Source organism: Scyliorhinus torazame, chromosome 16 (genome assembly GCF_047496885.1).
Source record: "Scyliorhinus torazame isolate Kashiwa2021f chromosome 16, sScyTor2.1, whole genome shotgun sequence".
NCBI lineage: Eukaryota > Metazoa > Chordata > Chondrichthyes > Carcharhiniformes > Scyliorhinidae > Scyliorhinus > Scyliorhinus torazame.
In genome coordinates, this window is record NC_092722.1 from 112,333,140 (window position 1) to 112,356,331 (window position 23,192).

The following is a 23,192-nucleotide window of genomic DNA, read 5'->3' on the forward strand; positions in this document are numbered from 1 at the left end:
CCATACAACATGGATCATTCTCTTGTAAATTTGGAAATCTTGCCTCAATGGAACATCGAAAACTTGAGATTTGGTGTTCTCAAATGTTTAGAAGAATAGGGTATTAGGTCAGTGTTTTTCAAACTTTTTTTCCGGGGACCCATTTTTACCAACCAACCAACCTTTGTGACCCACGTCGGCCGACCTTCGTGACCCACCATTTTCGCGTACTTTTAATGCGACAGGTGAGCCTGCTTAGTCCTCACGATCTCACTTGTTTTGCCATTCAAAGTTATATTTTTGTATGGGTTGTTCATCGGAGATCCTGGAGCTCACACCATCACTGCTTTGTCCTGCTATGGATTCTCCTGAGCCACTCACTCCAGCACGTTTAGCTGTGAGATCCTGGCCTGTTTGTTTCTCTGGCCCTCTCTTATTACAAAACGATCCATTTTAAATTTTTCAGTCCTGTTGCTTGTTTGCTGCTGACCAAATGAAGGAATCGCAATCGCGCCCAGAGCACATGACGTCAGTGCTCGAGACACGTGACCTCTGCTCTCTGTCTTGCTTCAGGCAGGAAGACTGACTGAATTTTTAAAAGAAATCTTCTCCTGAGTCATGGCGCTGACGTCAGGAGGAGGCCGTGCTTTTCACTGGACTCGGGCATGCGCACTGATGAGCGGGCACGCATGCGCAGCACGCCCGCATTTTTAAAGCCGGTCGGGCCGTCACTTTTAAAGCGGCTCGCAGCCGGCATTTTTAAAAGCTGGTTTCTGCGACCATTGTGCGTTAATACCCGCGATTGGGAACGCCGTGATCGATGGCTCCGCAACCTTTCTGACACCCGCCCGTGACCCACCTGCGGATCGCGACCCCAACTCTGAAAATGACTGTATTAATATATCTCCTGCGGAGGGGCCCACATCAGCTCTATAAATACATCCCCTTGCACATATGTATATAACATATAAAGCAGACTGTTTGATCTTGCTGCTGTAGTGGAATAGCAGTTAATGTGTTTTTTTTTCTTTATGACCAGAAGAGTCAATTGCTGCAGATGAACACAGCTGAGGTCACTGAGTTCAATTGTTGTTCAGTTAGCTAACTTTGTAAATTTGACATTTGGATTGCAACTAAAAAATATCCTTCATTGCTTTGCTCCTGTAACAAAGTTTGACATCTAACAGGTCACCTGTGGCATTGCTGAATGGTGAATGTGAGGATTTGCTAGTTTGTTTAATGCAATCCACAAAAGACAATCAGGGCTACTAAGGTGCAGTGATTGAACACGTCAGATTGCACTTTTATCAGCGGGTTTTGTATGAGTGTTACTTGAACACCTCGGGTATGCACACATTTGCGTAAATGAGTGGCCTTCCCTGCAATTAATTGTTCATTTCACTATGAAATTAGTTTTATCTCATCTTCTGCTTCAAGCTTGGGACATTAAGGAAGATGGAAGGGAAGATGTACTAATTTGTACTTTTTGGAAATGGTAGCTTTGAAGGAGAAAATAAATCAGTAATTCAACTGGTTAAATTTGTGGTGGTTGTTGCTCAGTGACTGGTAGCTCTTCATACATGATCAAGGGAACTTGCTTTTGAGTGTTTTTTATTTAGCCAGTAGGGTATTTGAACCAATGAACTCAGTTTGCTTTACTGAATTATTGCAGTCAATTGTGATTGTCATTCTTTGCCTTATGATCAAGTGGGTGTATGGTGGCCGAAGTGGTTATGATCGAGGACGAGTAATTTTAGAGATCTGGAAATGTTAGGGCAAATTCACCATTGCATGTTCATTGTATGTCAACTGGGGGGTAATTGTGTTCAGCTGGTGGGAATTAGTTAGTGACTCAGGTACATAGGAGCAGATGGAAAGTGTGGCTGTTGGTTGGGGGTGCACAATATGTTGAGTGCCTACCTAAAGGAAAGCTTGTACGTGTCTGAAGTGTCTTCGACGGCAGCTGTGAATGTTAAATTCAGTTAATTAAATAAATCAGGAATAAACAGAAGCTGGAATAAATAACAGTGACCATGATTGTTCTAAAAGCCCATCTGTTTCATTAATGTCTTATTAATTCTGAAGGAAATCGTCCATCCTCATGTTCTGGTCCACACGTGACTCCAGGCCCACTGCAATGTGGTTGACTCTCAGCCACACTCTGGAATGGCCGGGCAGCCACTCAGTTGTACCTTAAGGGCAATTAGGGAAAGGCAATAAATGGTGGTGTTGCCAGTGCAACCCACATCACATGGATGAGCAAAAAGTAATACTTTGCATGTATGATAGAGAATTTTAATGGTATGGATGCTTTTTACGTGAGAAGGAAAAATTAGACTGCACGCTAAGTTTATGTAGAGCAAAAAAATTCAATTTTGTTTAGTGAACCAGTTTTTACATCTTGATTAATGCGCATAAACATCATGGAAAATTGTCCATCCATTTTGATATTGCATTGGCAAATCAGCATATTTATGAATAATTTGTTGTGATATTTAGGAATGGAATTTGGGGAATTAGATGTACAATTAACCTTTATTAGTATTTATCTGTAGTTTAAAGCAAACTATAAATAGATATTTAAAAATTCTGGCAATCCAACTTTTGGATGGATAATATATTTCTGCTACATTGAGAGTGTCATATCAAAATCAAGCTGTCATCTTATTTGAAAATACACTGACCTTCTCACAAGACACTTTAATTTCCTGCAATCAGTGAAGGGTGATGATATTCGAGCGCAATGTTTTATTCATTGTTAAATCTGTGAAGATTTGCCTTTTAATTACAAATGGATTTAGTGGCATAAATCTTGGCTGTTTGTGTCAGGTAGATAGCTTGCAATTGGTGAGCAACTGACCATTTTACTCTCCAACCCCCTAGTTTCCGATGGAAAAGAACATTTGGTTTGTATGACCTTGAGTGGTCCCTGCAGTGACAGTTAACATTTGTGGGCAGCACGGTAACACAGTGGTTAGCACTGTTGCTTCACAGCTCCAAAGTCCCAGGTTCGATTCCCGGCTTGGGTCGCTGTCTGTGCGGAGTCTACACGTTCTCTTTGTATCTGCGTGGGATTCCTCCGGGTGCTCCGGTTTCCTCCCACAAGTCCCGAACGACGTGCTGTTAGGTAATTTGGACATTCTGAACTCTCCTCTGTGTACCCGAACAAAGATTATTCTTATTACCTCCATTTTGTGGGCAATAAGAGAATTAAATTAACTCCACATTTAAGTGTAAAATGAGAAAACTCTAATATGTCTGTAAACATTCCTCCTGTCTGACAACACTCTGAAAACTTCCAATTCTAGCCTCTTTTCATACCTCCCTTTACAAAATCCCTACAGTGCAGAAGGAGGCATTTGGCCCATCGAGTCTACACTGATGTCCCGAAAGAGAACCCCACACAGGCCCACACCCTATCCCCACAACCCCACCTAATGGGCACATCTTTGGACTGTGGGAGGAAACCGGAGCACCCGGAAGAAACCCACGCAGACACGGGGAGAACATTCAAACTCCACACAGTCACCCAAGGCCAGAATCGAACCCGTGACCCTGGTGTGGCTACCATGCAGCCCTTTGTGACTTCCAATGCTGTGCCTTCAGCCATCCATGCGCTGAACTCTCGCCTCTCCCGAGATCCTCCTCAAAGCTTTGGCCAAGGGTTTATTTTGTTTTTTGCTACCTGCTCCTTCCTTCAGTGTATGAGTATCAAGTTTTCTTTCCCCCTGACTCGGGCTCCTGTGCCGTGCCCTCGGTTTCAAAAGGAACGGGACTGCATAACGGAAATTGTTGAAAATTTTCTAAAAGGCGTTAAAAATTAGTGACAGAAGCCTCAATGTGTCCTTCTCATCGTTGAATTTAATGGGAACACTATCGACGGACACGCTTCCGTTTGCACGTTTCTGGTACCCGCGGTGGTCAGATGAGAGACATTTGAACGAGCTTCAAATTGAGCATCATTTCTGACTGGTATCGGCAGGTTGCTGTGTGTCAGCTCCTGCCTGAAGACGTGCAGGACTACACATTTGCATGCGTATGTGACTGTTGCAGACTCCCCCTCCCCCCATGGGCACGAGAGATGCTGGAAACAGTCAATTCATTGCAGTCAGGTTGTCACGAGCCTTCAGCTTTTTTTTAAAATGAAGGGTATGTTTGCTGCAAGGTTCTGTGGCATTTTTCTGTAATGATTTTGAAAGGGCAACCCTGCATGTTAGAATCTAGGGGGTAATAGCTGAAAGACTTCATGTAAAAGGGCTCTCTCTGAGCAGATATAAATATCCTGCTGACTCTCGTTTGTAGCTGGTGGCTGAAACTGGTTCAAACGCCAGCTGGTGAAATCCAGGGGGGAAAAAAAAATCAATATTTCTATTCACGAAGAAGACATTTAGTGCAGGTCAATGTAGTGAAGTAAAGCATTGCCTGATTCATTCGTAGGGGCATCACTGGATCTGATCTTGGCTTTTATGAATGGACTGCACTGGGAGGGGCAAATTGTCACCAGAGATGATGTCAGCAGCCTGGATGAAACTATTGCACGGAGGCAGAGCATTAGGGACAATCTAATCTGGCTGGCGTGTCAGATTGGCTGAGTCACAAATCACGGACTGCTAACGGAATAAGTGTTCCCACTGGACTCGGGTCACAATTTAAGGTCTAATCCGAGATGTGCTTTCTGCTGCGGAGCCCAGAGCAGCATGTTAGTCATCCTGAATAGATGGCTTTAAGTTCGACGCATCACCGCTGGCCTTCACACAAGTACCCCGGGGTGGTGGTGTTGCTGCTGCTACTGCAGCAGACACCTCTCACTGAAAGCTCAGCGGTACGGCTGTGGGCAGAGCTGGCGTCTGTGCTGGTGTTTCATGGCATCATGTTCTGCTTTTGCCTGCAGAACTCCTTGATGAAGCTGCAAGCCTTTGACGTTGACCTGTGCTCCACATTCTTGCCAAGCCCGGAGGAAAGTCCTGCAACACAACATAGCAAGGAGCAACCGCCTCCGCCCGGTCGGAATGGGGTTGGTGATGAAGGAAGCAGTGGCGGTAAGATACCTACTATATTTGCAGCTAGAACAATTAAAGCTTTCACGTCTTACTTTGATACAGAAAGTGCCCTGTACTTGCGGGTGCAACACCTTAGAATTCATTGTAACTTGATGCTCTGCCAAGCTACTGTGTTACAAAACGTTAGTGTCAATCATCTTTTATTCTTTTTCTCATTCATTATATCATGGAGTTGAGGTTTTTATCATTAGAAGTGGATTTTTAATTTTCATTGTTATAATTATCAATGTTTGCCCTTGCATTTCTAGTTTTGTTTTATTTTCTACACTTGTTTTGTTTTGTCAGAACACAGCACCATCATTGCCCCTTTTATTGATTTCAAATTAATGCATCAACAGAGAGATAGCGATGGTAAGTACATTATATTGTTTCATGCTTTGATTTGAAACTCTGAATCCTGCCCTTTAACCCCAGTCACATTTACTGCCTGTGACAGCTTGTCCCAGTTGGAGTACTGCACGTGAGGGAATGCCTTCTTTTTATTTTATGTTCCCGTTAACGCCTACCCCCACCATCCATCCACAGGGCATGGGCGTGTTCCCTGAGACTTTATCATCAGGCGGGTGACTGACAAAGTCACAGTTGCTTCCTTCTTTCGTGTGAAAATCAGACTGACTGACACCTTTGATCAAAACCGGTTCATTTCCTTGATTGAATTATCAACTTTGTTCCTTTGATTCAAAGAGCTGGCTTATCAGTTTGTTTTAAAGCCTGTCTCTGTCGACAACACACTCTAGTAGCCCCATTGTAATAATAACATTTGACCTGCAGTTTTATTCAGAAAGACGTTTGAAGCATTGCTGGAGGTTGTCTGGGCGGCTCGACGTCATGGGATTAACAGGGATGCCTGTTTTAAAATTGCAAGGGCTAGAGGTAGGAGCTCAGTTGTTGGAACGTCGTAAGAGATGCAGGCTGTAACTGATGGAGAATGAAGTTTGGGCCAGAAGAGTACCAACTACCTCACCAGAAATTCATGAGGATGTGATTTAATACTCAACAGTGACTCATTAACTCAATAAAGAGCCTAGCCTCAAGGCCAATGGATCCACTGAAAAGCTAGATTTCTGAAAAGTCATTACCTCATTGCAGACTTTTGCACTTGGATTGCGCATTTTGTGTTGTTATGATCAGCCCCCGGTGAGGTTCCCCAAAAGTTGTTGGTCCGGGCGTTACCCCTCGATTTGTCACCACCCAGCTGGGATATCCCAAAATTGTTCCAATCCCGGGTGAGGAGAGGTGACTGGCTCCCTGTCTTTAGTCAACCCACCCTCTGCTGGTAGCAACAAAGGCTTAATCTAACAAGGTTCCCTTTCCCTTGGATACCTTGTCCAGACCCAATAGTTATGTTTAAAAAGGAACCAATTTAACCAGGCTTTCTTAACTAAGATAGAGTAAATTTATTAACTACTAAAAAGGTTAGGAAAAATGGTAAAACATGCACATCTACATTAATACAGATTAGAAGTAAGAATTGAGTCCAATACTAAATAAATATAAGTTTCGAGGAGTAGATGATGACATGTGCGGCTATTGCAAATTCATTCTCTGTTGATTGATGTGGTAGAGAGATTTCAGTTATTGTTTTCAGCTGCAACCCTTTTACTGGCTGGTTGACTTCCACAGTCAGAGAGAGAGAAAGAGAGTTTTTAGATATTTCAGCAAAAGAAGGTTATTTCCTTTTTACAAGAACACTGCCTCTGGTACTGGAGCACACACCTGCAGTCTGGAAAACTTCCAGTTGCTTTTCGTCACAGCACTCACACACACAGACCAACAGACAGACACACAGGCAGGCCCAGGGCAGCTCTCTCATCTGGCTTTTAACCCCTTCATTGTGAATGCCAACTGGAAACCCGAATACACTAATCTGTCCTGGCAATCACACCCAGGGTCTTTCAGATGAAATAGCCATTATGCGCCTTTGCCTTTACTGGGGTTGATAATCAGTCCTTGGATGCTTTTAGAAGTGCCTTGATTGGAAATACAGGGAGGGGTTCTATTGTCCCTGAGAGATACACCCTACAGTCATTCCTGTAAGTGGCTAACTACACATTCTCTGCCATCTTTGGGGTTTGTGTCCATACGTTAAATCTTGGACGCGATTTTGCTAAATGTCCTATGGCAAGCGCGTTTAGCCATGTGTTTCCTGGCACTCATCATGCCGAGAAACATATGGCTATAAAACGCCACTCACATCAGATAAGGGGCCTCAGCGGGGAATGCGTGGCCAAGGCCGCACATAGCCCCATATTATGCACTGAGGAGCTCTGCTCACCGTAATTCCTCAGAGAGATTGGAACACCATTTTTAAATGGTGTCCTGATCTCCGAGGCCCCTGGCGTGACCCCCGCAACACCCGCATAGGGCACCCTGGGCCCAATAGCCAGCGCACATAAAATGCTAGTATGGACCTTGGCAGTGGCAACCTGGCACCCCGGCAGTGCCCATGCCACCTGGACACCTTGGGAGTGCCAGGTTGCACCAACATGCCAAGGTGCTACCCTGTCCAGAGGGCATGCACCTGGGGGCCTCCATACCCCTGGGAGACCCCCACCAGTGCAGTTCCGTCCGGTCAATATTTGTGGAGACCAGTAGTGAACAGCGCTCTCCCGAGGTCTCCTTGGCGAAGGACATAGATCGCAATGCCTCGGGTAACTTGGGAATCTGCACATTAAAGTGAGACTAGGGGCGCGATTCTCCGTGCCCCGTGCCGGGCTGGAGAAACACCACAGCCGCCCCGACGCCGGTGCACGATTCTCCGAGGTACGGAGAATTGGCACTGTTTGCGCTGCCGCGTTTGGTGTGGCGCTGGTCGCAGGCCGATGTCCGCGGCCGGGCCGCTGATTCTTCGGGCCAGATGGGCCGAGCGGCCGTGCGTAAACGGCAGAGTCCCGCCGGCGCCGTTCACCCCTGGTCACTTCCGGCGGGAACTCTGTGCGAAGGGTCGGGGGCAGCCTGTGGGAGGGGGGTCTCTGATGGGGTCTGGCCCGTGATGGGGCCCACCGATCAGCGGGCCGGCGTCTCCCCCCCCCCCCCCGGGCCTACTTTGTTGCGCGGCCGGCCCCTGAACCCCCACGTCATGTTGTGTAGGGGCCGGCGCGCTGAAGAAGTCCCCCGCGCATGCGCGGGTTGGCGCGGCCCACCTGCACTCGTGCGGGTTGGCGCGGTGCCTATTTGGCACCGGGAAGGGAGGCTGGAGCGGCATGAACCGCTCCAGCGCCATGCTGGCCCCCTGTCGGGACCAGAATAGGTTGTCCCCTTGCCGTTCCGCGCCGTCGTGAAACGCGACAGCGTTCATGACGGCGCGAACACTTAGTCTCCATTTTGGAGAATCGCACCCTAGCTGTCTCGCAAAATATGCAGATTTGCCAAAATGTGGATCTCACGAGGCACTGCGAGCTGGGTAGATCCCGGGAGCAGTGTGTCCCAGCTTCTATCAGCCATGCTGCGCTGAGGTGAGCTGCTTTTTGGGTGCAGCGAAGCCATTCAATCGCGTTCATATTCTCGGAACTTTTTAAAGTGCAATATTTCTGTCTATAATTCCATGTTTTCCTTCTCCATCACCATAACAATATGTGGTGATTATTGTGTAATCATGGGAGGAGGCAGTGGCGTAGTGGTATTGTCACTGGGCTAGTAATCCAGAGACCCAGAGTAATGCCCTGGGGACACAAGTTTGAATTGCGCCATGGCAGATGGTGAAATTTGAATTCAATAAAAATCTGGATTTAAATGTCGAATCATGACCATAAAACCAATGTCATTTGTTGTAAAAACCCATCTGGTTAACTAATGTCCTTTAGGGAAGGAAATCTGTCATCCTTACCCGGTCTGGCCTACATGTGACTCCAGACCCACAGCAATCAGTTTGACTCTTAAATTTTCTCAGGGATGGGACTCTCACAAACCTCTACAGATGTGCGATAGAGAGCGTCCTATCCGGTTGCATTACAGCCTGGTATGGCAACTGCTCGGTCCAAGATCGCAAGAAGCTGCAGAGTGTGGTGAACTCAGCCCAACGCATCACACAAGCTTGCCACCCCCACATCGATTCTGTATACACCTCCTGCTGCCTCAGGAAGGCAGGCAACATTATCAGAGACCCCTCCGACCCTGGCATTGCCTTCTTCCAGACCCTTCCTTCAGGCAAAAGGTACAGAAGTCTGAAGACCCGCACATCCAGACATAGGAACAGCTTCCCCACAGCTACAAGACTCCTCAACGACTCCCCCTTGGACTGATCTGTTCCCTGTAAGAACACTATTCACGATGCCCTATGCTGCTCTTGCTCATGTATTTGCTTTGTTTGGCCCCTTGTTCCGCACTGTAACCAATCACTGTTTGTCGATATACCATTTGTCAATGTTCTCTGTTGATTATTCTTTTTGCCTACTATGTACATACTTATACGTTCCCTCGGCCGCAGAAAAATGAAATGAAATGAAAATCGCTTATTGTCACAAGTAGGCTTCAAATGAAGTTACTGTGAAAAACCCCTAGTCGCCACATTCCGGCGCCTGTTCGGGGAGGCTGTTACGGAAAATACTTTTCACTGTACTTTGGTACATGTGACAATAAATCAAATCAAATCAATGTTGGCCCAGCTAGCGACACCCACATGAACGAATAAAGAAAAAACTTCTGTCATGTACGCTTCATATGGAAGTAAAACTCTCAATTATAACCCGACTTCTGGTTTGATTTGTAATAGCCACCATTTCAAAGAATAATTAAAGCTGCAGCAATTGGCTTTTTGGTTATGTATCTCTGTGAGCTACCAGAGGATTTGTGGTGGGGTCAGTTGTGTTGAAGGCAAAGTACAAAAAAAGTCCTCTCCAATCCATTGGAGGAGGAGCAGTGGAAAATGTTACTCATCATCCAGACAGGCTGCTAAAGGTTTAAATTGGTCGAACCTTCGTAAAAAAAGGAGAAGCGTTACAATGGGTATGGTATCAGAAAATGACCTTGAACTGCTATGGGGCCAGAGAACATTGAAAGTGAATTGTATGGAATAAAGTCTCAGGTGGATCTAAATTGGCCGAGTGTGAATGGAATTGTACCAACAGGCAATGGGTGAGAAGCAGTGCAAAGTTGACATAACGGAACCCTAAATCTATGGTGTAGGGGCAGGGGGTGCAGTGGCGATTCTCTGTATAGCCCAGAGAAAAGTTGCGAAAGGGATTAATTAGAGGCACGAGTCAGTTGGCCATGTACCACTGCAAGGTTTGAACCTGGGCCTGAAGTTTATTTCCGCCGGACAAGCATTCTCGGTGGGCCTGGAAGTAGGTGTGAAACGCATTCCCGGCCACGACCGCTCCCCAGAACCCGATTTCATGCTGGCTGGCCGGTTAACGAGCATCCCACGTGAAACGTGCGCTGGGAAAGGTTGAGCACTGCCCGGGTGGCGGGAAGAGGGCAGGCACTGTGATGCTCGATCCATTACACTCAAAGACGAGGCTGTAACATAACTGAAGGCTTTAATCGACTAGAACTGTTCCCCAGCAGCTTCGGTACAGAAAGTGAGGGCTGCTGGGATGGCACCGGTTCTTATACCCCGCCTGTCAAGGCGGAGCTACATACCAACAGCCAATGGGAAACTCTTAGGTTTAACCAATGGTCTTCGGCCTCTTGGGTACTGTAATACCTGATAATACCACATTCACCCCCTGTTAAAAAAGAGTCCAGCGGGGGTGGTGGCAAGTGGTTATTATTGCATCTACATGGTATGATCAGATACGGAGGTACGTGATACCTCTTTACAGAGTTGTCGAGAATATTATACAAATGTGGGAGATATATCCATTCAGTGTACGTTTACGGTTATAGTTACAGTGAAACATTCAGTCGGTCGAGTGGCCTGGTCGTCCTCCTGGATCGTCTGGGCTTCGGTGGTGATTCTGGTGGGGGTCCGGGCGTCTGCGACTCCGGGAGCGTGGCGTCGGCCTCCATGGCAGCTTCGTCACCCCTAGACGGCGCTGGTGGGGCCCACGGTTGGTCCGAGAGGGGGGTGCCTGTAGGGGGCGTCGGTGGGTGGGATGGCCTAGGCAGGAGTGGCCGGGAGGACTGACCCTCCAGTGAGGTGCTGTGGGGGGGGGGGGGTAATGGTTCGGGTGCGCGTGGGGTTCCGGCGGGAGATGTCAGGCAATGCAACGTAGGCGTAGTGGGGGTTAGTTAGCAGGTGGACCCTCTCGATCAACGGGTCCGACTTGTGCGCCCGCACGTGCTTCCGAAGCAGGATGGGTCACGGTGTTGCTAGCCAGGTTGGGAGCGAGGTCCCGGAGGAGGACTTCCTGGGGAAGACAAGAAGACGTTCATGAGGTGTCTGATTGGTAGTTGTACAGAGCAGAGACTGGATGGCGTGGAGGGCCTCCGGGAGGACCTCTTGCCAGTGGGAGACTGGGAGATTCCTGGACCGTAGGGCCAGTAGAACGGTCTTCCAGACCGTTCCGTTCTCCCTCTCTACCTGCCCATTTCCCCGGGGGTTGTAACTGGCCGTCCTGCTTGAGGCGATGCCCTTGCTGAGCAGGAATTGGCGCAGTTCGTCGCTCATAAAGGAGGAAAGGAGGACCCCCTATCACTGTGTATGTACGCGGGGAACCCGAACAGTGTAAAGGAACCCTGGAGGGCCTTGATGATGGTGTTTGCGGTCATGTTGGGGCAGGGGATGGCGAATGGGAACCGGGAGTACTCGTCACTCACGTTCAGGAAATACGTGTTGCGGTCGGTGGAGGGGAGGGGACCTTTGAAGTCCATGCTGAGGCGTGGGACGGGACGGGAAGCCTTTATCAGGTGCGCCCTCTCTGGACGGTAGAAGTGCGGTTTGCATTCCGCGCAGATTTGGCAGTCCCTGGTGACTGTCCTGACCTCCTCGATGGAGTAGGGCAGGTTGCGGGTCTTGATGAAGTGGAAAAAACAAGTGACCCCCGGGTGGCAGAGGTCCTCGTGGAGGGCTCGGAGGTGGTCCACTTGTGCGGTGGCACACGTGCCGCGGGACAGGGCATCGGAAGGCTCGTTTAGCTTCCCAGGACGGTACAAGATCTCGTAGTTGTAGGTGGAGAGTTCCATCCTCCACGGTAAGATCTTGTCGTTCTTTATCTTGCCCCGCTGTGCATTATCGAACATGAACACCACCGACCGTTGGTCAGTGAGGAGAGTGAATCTCCTGCCGGCCAGGTAATGCCTCCAATGTCCAATGTTGTTCTTTGTTCTTTGAATGGTGAATTTCTGATGCATGGAGGGTACGGGAGAAGAAGGCCACGGGTCTGCCCACTTGGTTGAGGGTGGCGGCCAGAGCTACGTCGGCCGCATCGCTCTCGACCTGGAAGGGGAGGGACTCATCGATGGCGCGCATCGTGGCCTTTGCAATGTCTGCTTTGATGCGGCAGAAGGCCTGGCGGGCCTCCGTCGACAGGGGGAAGGTTGTGGACTGGATTAGGGGTCGGGCTTTGTCTGCGTAGTTAGGGACCCACTGTGCGTAATAACTGAAAAACCCGAGGTAGTGCTTCAGGGCCTTGGGGCAGTGAGGGAGGGGGATTTCCATAAGGGGGCGCATGCGTTCAGGGTCGGGGCCTATAACTCCATTTCGCACCACGTAGCCGAGGATGGCTAGGCGGTCGGTGCTAAATACGCATTTATATGTTAAGTTAAGGATCTTCGCGGTCTGGAGACGTTTCTGGAGGTTGGTGTTGTGGTCCTGCTGGTCATGGCCGCAGATGGTGACGTTATCAAGATACGGGAACGTTGCGCGTAAGCCCTACTGGTCAACCATTCGGTCCATCTCGCGTTGGAAGACTGAGACCCCATTAGTGACACCAAAGGGAACCCTTAAAAATTGGTAGAGCCGCCCATCTGCTTCAAAGGCAGTGTACTTGCGGTCACTAGTGTGGAGGGGTAGCTGATGGTAAGCGGACTTGAGATACACCGTGGAGAAGACCTTGTATTGCGCGATCCTGTTCACCAGGTCGGATATGCGGGGGAGAGGGTACGCATCCAGCTGTGTAAACCTGTTGATAGTCTGACTGTAGTCAATGACCATCCTATGCTTCTCCCCGGTCTTCACCACCACTACTTGAGCTCTCCAGGGACTGTTGTTAGCTTCAATGACCCCTTCCCTCAGTAGCCTTTGGACCTCTGACCTGATGAAGGTCCGGTCCAGGGCACTGTACCGTCTGCTCCTGGTGGCGACGGGTTTGCAATCCGGGGTGAGGTTCGCAAACAGGGAAGGCGGGTCGACCTTAAGGGTCGCGAGGCCGCAGACAGTAAGGGGGGTATAGGGCCACCGAATTTGAAGGTCAAGCTTTGCAAGTTTCATTGGAAGTCCAATTCCAGGAGTGTAGCCGCGCAGAGGTGCGGCAGGACATAAAGGCGGAACTTGTTGAATTTCCTGCCTTGGACAGTGAGGTCTGCTATGAAGAACCCCTTTATCTCCACTGAGTGTGACCCGGAGGCCAGGGAGATTCTTTGGTTTACAGGGGTGGGTAACAAGTGAACAGCGCCTTACCGTGTCGGGGTGTATAAAGCTCTCCGTACTCCCAGAGTCGATCAGGCAAGACGTCTCGTGGCCGTTGATGAAGACCGTCGTCGTTGCTGTTGCGAGTGTTCGAGGTCGATTTTGGTCCAGCGTCACCGAGGCCAGATGGAGCAGTTGCGGGTTGTGATCAGGCAGCGTGTAGTCGGCCGTGCTGGGGGCCTGGGGCCCCATCCAAGATGGCGTCTCCCATGGATCGCACATGGTGGTCGGGGATGGACAAAATGGCGGTGGGATGGACAAAATGGCGGCGCCCATCCGTCCAGCATGATGTCCGAGGGGCAAGATGGCCGCGCCCGTGGGTCGGATGTGGTCCTAGAATAGGGGGGGTGATGGTGAATGCTGGCCGCCTGGGGCCCGAAGGGAAGGTTGCCGCGGTGGTCCGGAATCGCTGGAGACCGTGGCCAAGGCTCGTGCCTGGCAGACCCCCACAAAATGGCCCTTCTTGCCGCACCCTTTGCAGGTGGAGGTGCGGGCCGGGCAGCACGTGCGGGGTTGCTTCGCCTGCCTGCAGAAGAAACAGCGGGGCCCGACGGAGTTAGCGGGCCGTCTTACAGCGCAGGCCTGCGGGGACACGGGGAAGGGCTGCCACAGTGGGGCTTGCGGGCAGCCACAGTTTCTGCCCAGCACCTGTAGCGCACGGTAGAAGTCCTTCAACGATTCCCCGGGGCTTTGCCGTCTAGTTGCAAGCAGGTGACGTGCGTAGACCTGGTTTACAGGGCGGATATAATGTCCTTTTAACAGTTCGCTCGCAGCATTGTAGTCCTCCGCCTCCTCGATGAGGGTGAAGATCCCAGGGCTTACTCTCAAGTGCAGGAGATGCAGTTTCTGTTCTCCTGAGGGGGTGCCTCCGGCCGTCTCGAGGTAGCCTTTAAAACACGCCAGCCAGTGCTTAAATCTCGCCGCCGAGTTCTCTGCGTGGGGGCTGAGTTGTAGACACTCCAGCTTGATTCGGAGATCCATCTTTTCAGCTTAAGTGTAGTCGATTAAATTGATGCACGATCATTTACACTCAAAGACGAGGTTGTAACATAACTGAAGGCTTTAATCGACTAGAACTGTTCCCCAGCAGCTTCGGTACAGAAAGTGAGGGCTGCTGGGATGGCACCGGTTCTTATACCCCGCCTGTCAAGGCGGAGCTACATACCAACAGCCAATGGTAAACTCCTAGGTTTAATCAATGGTCTTCGGCCTCTTGGGTACTGTAATACCTGATAATTCCACACACTGAGAAAATAGTGGGTGTGGACTGGCGCTTCTAATGCTCTCTCTCAGGGGGACAGCCAGTGCGGGGCTGTCTCAGGCAGCTGCTGATCTGTGCAAGGTAAACAGAGATGGAAAAACTATGCAAAGAGTGTCTCGGCAGCACATTCAAACACAGACCTCAGTCCCCAGAAACCTTTAAAAGTTTTATTTCCCCCTGACAGCTCAGCCCACACTGGGTTGAGGTTGAAGCTGAGATGTAAAGGCCGCCTGGCCTTTCTGGCATGAATGTCAGCAGGCACGCTTCAAACTCTCACAGGGACCCGCGAACCAAAACATTGTGCGGATGCGCGATGCCTTTCGCGCAATTTTACGCACTTTCGGGTCAGATGTGCAGTCGCCTGAGCATCGTAAAATTCTGGCCCGGCTGTTGCAAATATACATGTTTGAAATTGTGTAGGATTTTAAATTTAAAAATATGTTTTGTAAACTGTGTTACTTTAGTTTATATTATGCTTGGTTAAACCAACCTTTTTGATGCTTCACTACATGCACTGGGAAGGCAAGTGTGAGGGTGAGATGGTAGATGAGCCAAAAGGACATAAACACAGACATATTGCTGGAGTGGGCAGATAGGTGGCAGATGAAGTTCAATGTAGAGAAGTGGGAGGTGATGCATTTTAGTAGGAAGAACATGGAGAGACAGTATAAAATAAGGGGTAAAATTGGAAAAGGTTGCAGATGCAGAGGGACCTGGGTGTATGTGTGCAGAAATCATTGAAAGTTGCAGGACAGGTGAGAAAGCAGTTAATAAAACTTATAGGGGTGAATTCTCCACTTCCCCAGCCGTGTGTTTCTGGGCGGTGTGTCATCGCTGGCAGGGGGATTCTTTGTTCTGCCGCTGGCCAATGGGATTTCCCATTGTAGCCACCCCACACAGCCGGGAAACCCGCTGCCGGCGGAACGGAGAATCTTGCCGGAGGAAAATTCACCTCAATACTGTGGGCTTAATTAAAAGGGGCACAGAGTACAAAAGCAAGGAGGCTATGCTGAACTTCTGCAAGACACTAGACACAGCTGTAATATTGTGTACAGTTCTGGGCGTCATACGATAGGAAAGATGTGAATGTATTGGAGAGAGTGACGAAGAGGTTTACAAGAATGGTTCCAGGAATGAGAAATTTCAGTTATGAGGGAGTGGAGAGATTGGGACTGTGCTCCTTGGACAGAAGAAGGCCGAGAGGAGATTTGATAGAGATGTTCAAAGTCATAAGGGGGGTGCACCGAGTAGATAGGGAGAAACTGTTCCACTAGTGAAATGATCAAGAACAAGAGGGCAAAGATTTAAAGTGATTTTCAAAAGAAGCAAATGTGATGTGTTAAAAAAACTTTCACGTGACAAGTGGTTCAGGGCTAGATTGCACTGCCTGGAAGTGTGGAGGAGGCGTGTTCAACGGAGGCATTCAAGTGGGCATTAGATGATTGTTTCTATTTAAATAATGTGCAGGGGTACTGGGAAAAGGTAAGGGAATGGCACAAAGTAATAATGCTTATTTAAAGACTCAGTGCAGACATGATGGACTTCTATGTCATAATAATTCTGTGATTCTGTGAGGGAGACTAGGGAAGCACGGGGTTTGGGGATATTGCAAGTGGTTTAGGGCATGGAGGTGCAGTCGTGGACTTGAACCACGATTGATATTTTTCCTGGAGCAGAAGAAACCCCCCTGAAAACCTTTGGGAAAGGAAAAAACAAACATATTTTCTTTTTGCAGAATTCTACCGCAGTTTCGTTACAAACCACTGGTTAGAAAGCTCAACACCCTCTATCAATGAGAGGTATCCCAGAATCATAATGGCACTGGGGTTCACAGTACATCATAAATTGTTAATTAGTGTCTTAGAATCATAGAATTTACAATGCAGAAGGAGGCCATTTGGCCCATCAAGTCTGCACCGGCACTTGAATGGAGCACCCTACTTAAGTCCACGCCTCTACCCTATCCCCGTAACCAAGTAACCCCACTTAACGTTTTTGGACACGAAGGGCAATTTATCATAGCTAATCATGGCCAATCACCTAACCTGCACATCATTGGACTGTGGGAGGAAACCGGAGCCCCCGGAGGAAACCCACGCACCCACGGGGAGAATGTGCAGACTCCGCAGTCTAAGCCGGGAATCGAACCTGGGACTCTGGAGCTGTGAACCAATTATGCTAACCAGTGTGCTAGAACGAGGCTCCTCCCTGGCATAGGGCTGCTCATGCTGAGACCCTGAGATAAAAGCTGTGAAAGAGTGGGAAATGAGTACCTTTGTGATTTTTAGGCTGTAAATTTGTCTATCTCAGCAGGCAGAGAAAACTGAAGGTTTGAAGGGGAGTGATGGGGCAGTGAGAATATTGTTAATGTTAATAATTTTAGAATAAGTTGTAACAGTAAGGTAAATTGTACATGACTTCTAATAATGTAAAGAATTGAAGTAAACTAAGTAACTCTATATCCATGGGATAAAGACTTGTAGGGAGGTGTGGGTTAGGGGTCTGGCACAGACAGGGTTAATGTGGGACTGAGTACCACCTGCACAGTAATGTAGAACGATGATGCTCCGCCTCTGATGGGCCGAGTTCCCGACGTCGCGGGCGACGTGTGGTCACAGCAGTCGGGAAACTGGCGTGCCGGCTGTGGACAATGTCCAGCGCCGCCACACCCGACCGACATCCGTGCCGCTGCCCGGGGGGCTTCTGGTAGGGCTGTGGAGAGTGGTGGGGTGTGGCCAGGGGTGGGCTGTGGGAGTGGGCGGGTAGTGGTCCAGCATGGCCGGCGCTATGTTTCCCGGCGTGACCGGTGGGGTGCGGGTGTGCGCGGCTGCAGTTTGTCAGCTCTGCGCATGTGTGGCTCGGGGCCCAACGATTCTCCGGCCATTCTCCGCATGATCCACATGTATTCCAAGCGGCGCCGGTGCTAGCCCTCACCGGTACTGGAATTGGTGAGGGAGTCACGCCGATTCTTCTGTCGTGGAACAACACGGATTCTCCGTTGGTGCCGGCACTTAGCCTCAGAAACGGAGAATCCAGCCCAAGGGTGTTTGGTCTGGATGCTGCCACCATGAAGAATCTTGCTTTGTAATCTTGGGTATATTAACAGCAAGTCTTTATTAATGATCCATAACTGTATGCTCATATACAGTAGTGAGTTAAGGTATGGAGCTGACTTCATCAAAGACCTTTACATATCTCTGTCTATCTCTCGACTGATCTTGCCTCTGGAGCACATGCCTTCTTACATCGCTATGTGGTGGTGCTATTCTCAGTCCCATATTAACCCTATATGTACCAGTCCCTCCCACTACAATGTTCTTCCAGCATAGCCTTAGCTGACAGCCTAAATGTAAAATTCTCGGGGGTGGATGGGAATAACATAGTACGTTCTGAACTTGTGAGAGTATCAATATCCAATTCAAATGTCCTGATGGATGCACATTTGAAGGGGCGCCTGCACATACGGGTCCTAGGCTTGGATCCCAGCCGTGCGATGGTCCCACTGCCAGACGTTATCAAAACTTTACATTCTGGGTGTCGGCATGCTGGCACAGTGGTTAGCACTGCTGCCTCACAGTGCCAGTGACCCGGGTTCAACTCCTGCCTTGGGTCACTGCCTGTGTGGTGTTTGCACATCCTCCCCGTATCTGCGTGGGTTTTCTCCAGGTGCTCTGGTTTCCTCCCACAGTCCAAAGAAGTGCAGATTAGGTGGATTGGCTATGCTAAATTGTCCCTTAGTGTCCAGCGATGTGCAGGTTAGGTTGGGTTATGATGTTACAGGGATAGGATGGGGGAGTGCCTCTAGGTAGGGTGTTCGTTCAAAGGGTCATTGCAGACTCGATGAGCCGAATGGCCTCCTTCTGCAGTACAGGAATTCTATGGGTCCAAGGAAAACCCAGCCAAGTGCCGAAAGCCTGGGAACTCAGCATTTCCCAGGGGAGGAAATTGTCCAGTGTTCTTGAGGCCATGAAGACGAGATATTTACTTAGGAAGTGTTTTTGTTATTTATGAACTGGGAGGCTCGAGAACGGATAGAAGAAATGAAGAACTTTCTGTTCCCCCGCACTTGCTGAGGACAAAGATTTTTTTGTTCCACTAATATAGCCGTTAGTTCACAATGCATGGGTGATGTTTGCTTGCATTATTCACTGACACCACAACATATAGTGCAATCGACATTTGTGTCGTATGTCAGTGAATCATTGTTGTGAAAAAGGGATAAGTGACTAATAGTTAGAATTATCAAGCCATTCAGCACAGAATGAGGCCATTTGGCCCGTCGTGTTTGTGCCAGCCCTTTGAGGTACCTATTCAATTAATCCCACTCCCTTGCTATTTACCCCAGTGCATTGTGACATCTCCTTTTTCAAGTAGATATCTAACTTTCTTTTAAAAATTACTCGTGAATTTGCTTCCACTAAACTTTTACATAATGGCCGGGATTCTCCAATCCTGCAGCCAAGTTCTGGCGCTGGCGTGAAAAGTGGCGCGAGCCATTGTGAGGTCTACGGGCCTCAACTAGCAGCTATCCACTCCTTCCTAGGGGGCTAGAACGGCGCGGAGTGGTGTCCGCAGTTCCGGCACCCGATAGCCGGCACGCCACGGCTGCGCGGGTTCGCGCATGCGCGTTGGGTTCCCATACCCGCGCCGGCCCCCGGGCAATATGTCGGAGCCCTACAGGGGGCCCGGCGTGGAGGAACATAGGCCCCCACGGAACTAGCCCGCCCGCCGATGGGTAGGCCTCGATCATGGGCTAGGCCACCATGGAGGCTCCCCCCGGGGGTCGGATCCCCCCTGCTCCCCCCCCCCCCCACCAGGACGGCCCCCGCAGACAGAACTCCGAGGTCCCGCTGGTTGGGACCATATGTAACCCAGGCCGGCGGGACTCGGCTGAACAGGGCGGGCACTCGGCCCGTCGAGGCCCGTAAAATTGGGGGGCGCTTTCAATGGCCCCCGACCGGCGCGGCGGCGATCCCGCGGGCACCCGAAAATCAGTGCTGGAGAATCGGCGAGCCGGCGTCGGGGCGGCGTGGCGCAATTCCCGCGCCCCCCCCCGCCAATTCTCCGACCCGGCGCGGGCTCGAAAAATCCTGGCCAATGTTTTTCAGATCATCATAACTTAGGGTTTAAAAATACAATATTCATCTCCCCAATTTTTATGGCAAATTATTTTACCTACTCAATCCCATATTAATCCTGGAAGTACCTGATCCTCCTCCTACAATATTCTTCCTGCATAGCCTCAGCTGGCCCTGCTTTAAAGTTAATACAATGGGTGGCAGTGGGGCCCATCACAGGGTTGGGATCTAAGCCTTGAACCCTTCAAATAGGCCTCCGTCAGGACAGAGAAATGCAAATCAGACGGGACGTGCTGTTACCACACCTCTGAGGCATGATCAATTGGATAAAGACGATAGTTGAATCCAACTGAGGCTTTATTGCTATCAGATATGTGGCCTCCCACAGCAGCTGGCGAAATGGCTGCTGGCTGGAGGACATGCATATTTATACCCCGCCTCCTGGGCAGAGCCAGCAGGAAGGGACCACCGGCGAACTGTAGTACAGGTCCTACCATACATCACCTAATACAGGTGCAACAGTGGTTTACCACATTCACCCCCTATTAAAAATTGAGTCCGGCGGGGGTGGTGGATAACTATATACACCAAGAGTTAATATTTACAAGATTTGAGCAAACAAATGTCCTATGATGTCCGGTGGACCGGTCAGAGGTTTAGCCGGTCCGGGGCCTTGATGTTCCTCTGGGAGCGACGCAGTGGTGTCGGCGATGTTGGTGCTGATCTGGTTGATGGTGACTCCGGGAGCGTGCCAAAATCCTCTTCGTCGTCGGGCGTGGGCAAGGGGGGGGATGGATGGTCCTGGGAGGGGTGCTGTTGGGGTCGACGGGGGAGGGGAGGGTGGCGGAGGGGGTGTGGGGGTGGAACCTGCTGGTGCCAGGTCCCTGAGGGAGACTGTATCCTGGCAGCCGTCGGGGAACGCCACGTAGGCATACTGGGGGTTTGCGTGGAGCAAGGGCACCCTCTCCACCAAAGGGTCCGCCTTGTGGAGTCTGACGTGCTTACGGAGAAGCACAGTTCCCGGAGCTGCGAGCCACGTCGGGAGCGACACCCGGATGTGGTCTTCCTGGGGAAGGCAAAAAGACGTTCATGGGGTGTATTGTTAGTGGCAGTGCAGAGTAATGAGCGAATGGAGTGGAGTGCATCAGGGAGAACCTCCTGCCAGCGGGAGGCCGGGAGGTTTCTGGACCGTAGGGCCAGCTGGACGGCCCTCCATACCATCCCAGTCTCCCTTTCTACCTGTCCGTTTCCCCGGGGGTTATAACTTGTCGTTCTGCTGGAGTCGATACCCCTGTTGAGCAGGAACTGACGCAGCTCATCGCTCATGAATGAGGATCCCCTGTCACTGTGGATGTAGGCGGGGAAACCGAACAGAGTGAAGATTGTGTTGAGGGCTTTAATGACGGTGGCAGACGTCATGTCGGGGCATGGGATGGCGAAGGGGAATCTGGAGTATTCGTCGAAAACACTGAGAAAATATGTGTGACGGTCGGTGGAGGGGAGGGGGCCTTTGAAGTCCACGCTGAGGCGTTCAAAGGGGTGGGAGGCCTTCACCAGGCACGCGCGGTCCGACCGGTAGAAGTGTAGCTTGCACTCCGCACAGACCTGGCAGTCCCTGGTGATTGTCCTTACTTCGTCGACGGAGTAGGGCAGATTTTGTGCCTTAATGAAGTGGTACAACCGTGTGACTCCTGGGTGACAAAGGCTGTCGTGCAGGGCCCGGAGTCGGTCTACCTGTGCGCTGGCACATGTACCTCGTGATAGGGCATCTGGGGGCTCGTTGAGTTTGCCGGGGCGATACATAATCTCGTAATTAGAGGTGGAGAGCTCGTTTCTCCACCGCAAGATTTTATCATTTTTGATCTTACCCCTCTGTGTGTTGTTGAACATGAAGGCTACCGACCTTTGGTCAGTGAGGAGAGTGAATCTCCTGCCGGCCAGGTAATGCCTCAAATGCCGCACAGCTTCAACGATGGCTTGGGCCTCCTTTTTGACGGATGAGTGCCGAATTTCTGAGGCATGAAGGGTGCGGGAAAAGAATGCCACGGGCCTGCCTGCCTGATTGAGGGTGGCGGCAAGGGCGATGTCTGATGAGTCGCTTTTGACTTGGAAGAGCAGTGTCTCATCTACAGCGTGCATTGTGGCCTTGGCAATATCAGGTCTGACCCGGGCGAAGGCCTGTTGGGCCTCGGCCGTCAGGGGAAACTGGGTGGACTGTATGAGTGGGCGGGCCTTGTCCGGATAGTTTGGGACCCACTGAGCGTAGAACCCCAGGCAGCATTAGAGGGCCTTGGGGCAGTGGGAGAGGGGGCGCATGTGGTCGGGATCAGGCCCCAGAACTCCGTTCTGGACCACATAGCCGAGGATGGCTAAGCGGTTCGTGCTGAACACACACTTCTCCTTGTTGTAAGTGAGGTTTAGGAGAGTAGTGGTGAGAAATTTAGCAAGGTTGGCGTCGTGGTCCTGCTAATCATGGCCGCAGATGGTGATGTTGTCTAGGTACGGAAAGGTGGCCCGCAACCCGTACCGGTCGACCATTCGGTCCATCTCCCTTTGGAAGAATGAGACCCCGTTTGTGACGCCGAAGGGGACCCTAATGAAATGGTATAGGCGGCCGTCTGCCTCGAAGGTGGTGTATGGACGGTCCAATTTACGGATGGGGAGCTGGTGGTAGGCGGATTTCAGGTCTACCGTTGAGAAGACCCGGTACTGCGCAATCTGGCTAACCATGTCAGATATGCATGGGAGGGGGTACGCGTCGAGCTGCGTGTACCAGTTGATGGTCTGGCTGTAGTCCACGACCATTCGGTGTTTCTCCCCAGTTTTAACTACTACCACTTGAGCTCTCCAGGGGCTGTTGCTGGCCTCGATGGTGCCTTCCCGAAGCAGCCGCTGGACCTCGGACCTGATGAATGTCTTGTTCTGGGTGGCGTCATGCTTCTGCTGGTGGCGACGGGTTTGCAATCTGGAGTTAAATTGGCAAAGAGGGAAGGTGGGTCGACCTTTAGGATCGCGAGGCCGCACACAGTAAAGGGTGGTAAGGGCCCGCCGAATTTCAGAGTTATGCTCTGGAAGTTACACTGGAAGTCCAGGTCGAAGATTAGTGCAGCGCAGAGGTTAGGGAGGACGTAGAGGCGGAAGCCACTGAATTCTACGCCCTAGACCATGAGCGTGACCGTACAGTACCCCCGGATCGTCGTAATGGGATCCGGAGGCCAGGGAGATTTTTTGGTTGGCGGGGTGTATCGTGAGGGAGCAGCGCCTTACCGTATCCAGGTGTATGAAACTTTCGGTGCTCCCGGAGT

At 50.4% G+C, this 23,192-nt stretch overlaps 1 protein-coding gene across 21 annotated transcripts in view; it reads left to right on the forward strand.

Moving 5' to 3' along the window:
* The window catches only part of fam13c (family with sequence similarity 13 member C), a 304,619-nt gene that overhangs the window by 154,432 nt on the left and 126,995 nt on the right, over window positions 1–23,192 (forward strand). For 20 of the 21 annotated variants that reach the window (XM_072478901.1, XM_072478903.1, XM_072478904.1 and 17 more), the window contains 2 exons: window positions 4,871–5,018; window positions 5,325–5,390. In XM_072478901.1, coding sequence (XP_072335002.1) covers window positions 4,871–5,018; window positions 5,325–5,390 — 214 coding nt within the window. Of the gene's footprint in view, window positions 1–4,466; window positions 5,019–5,324; window positions 5,391–23,192 lie in introns of those variants that run through there. The other variant, XM_072478907.1, reaches the window with a different exon arrangement.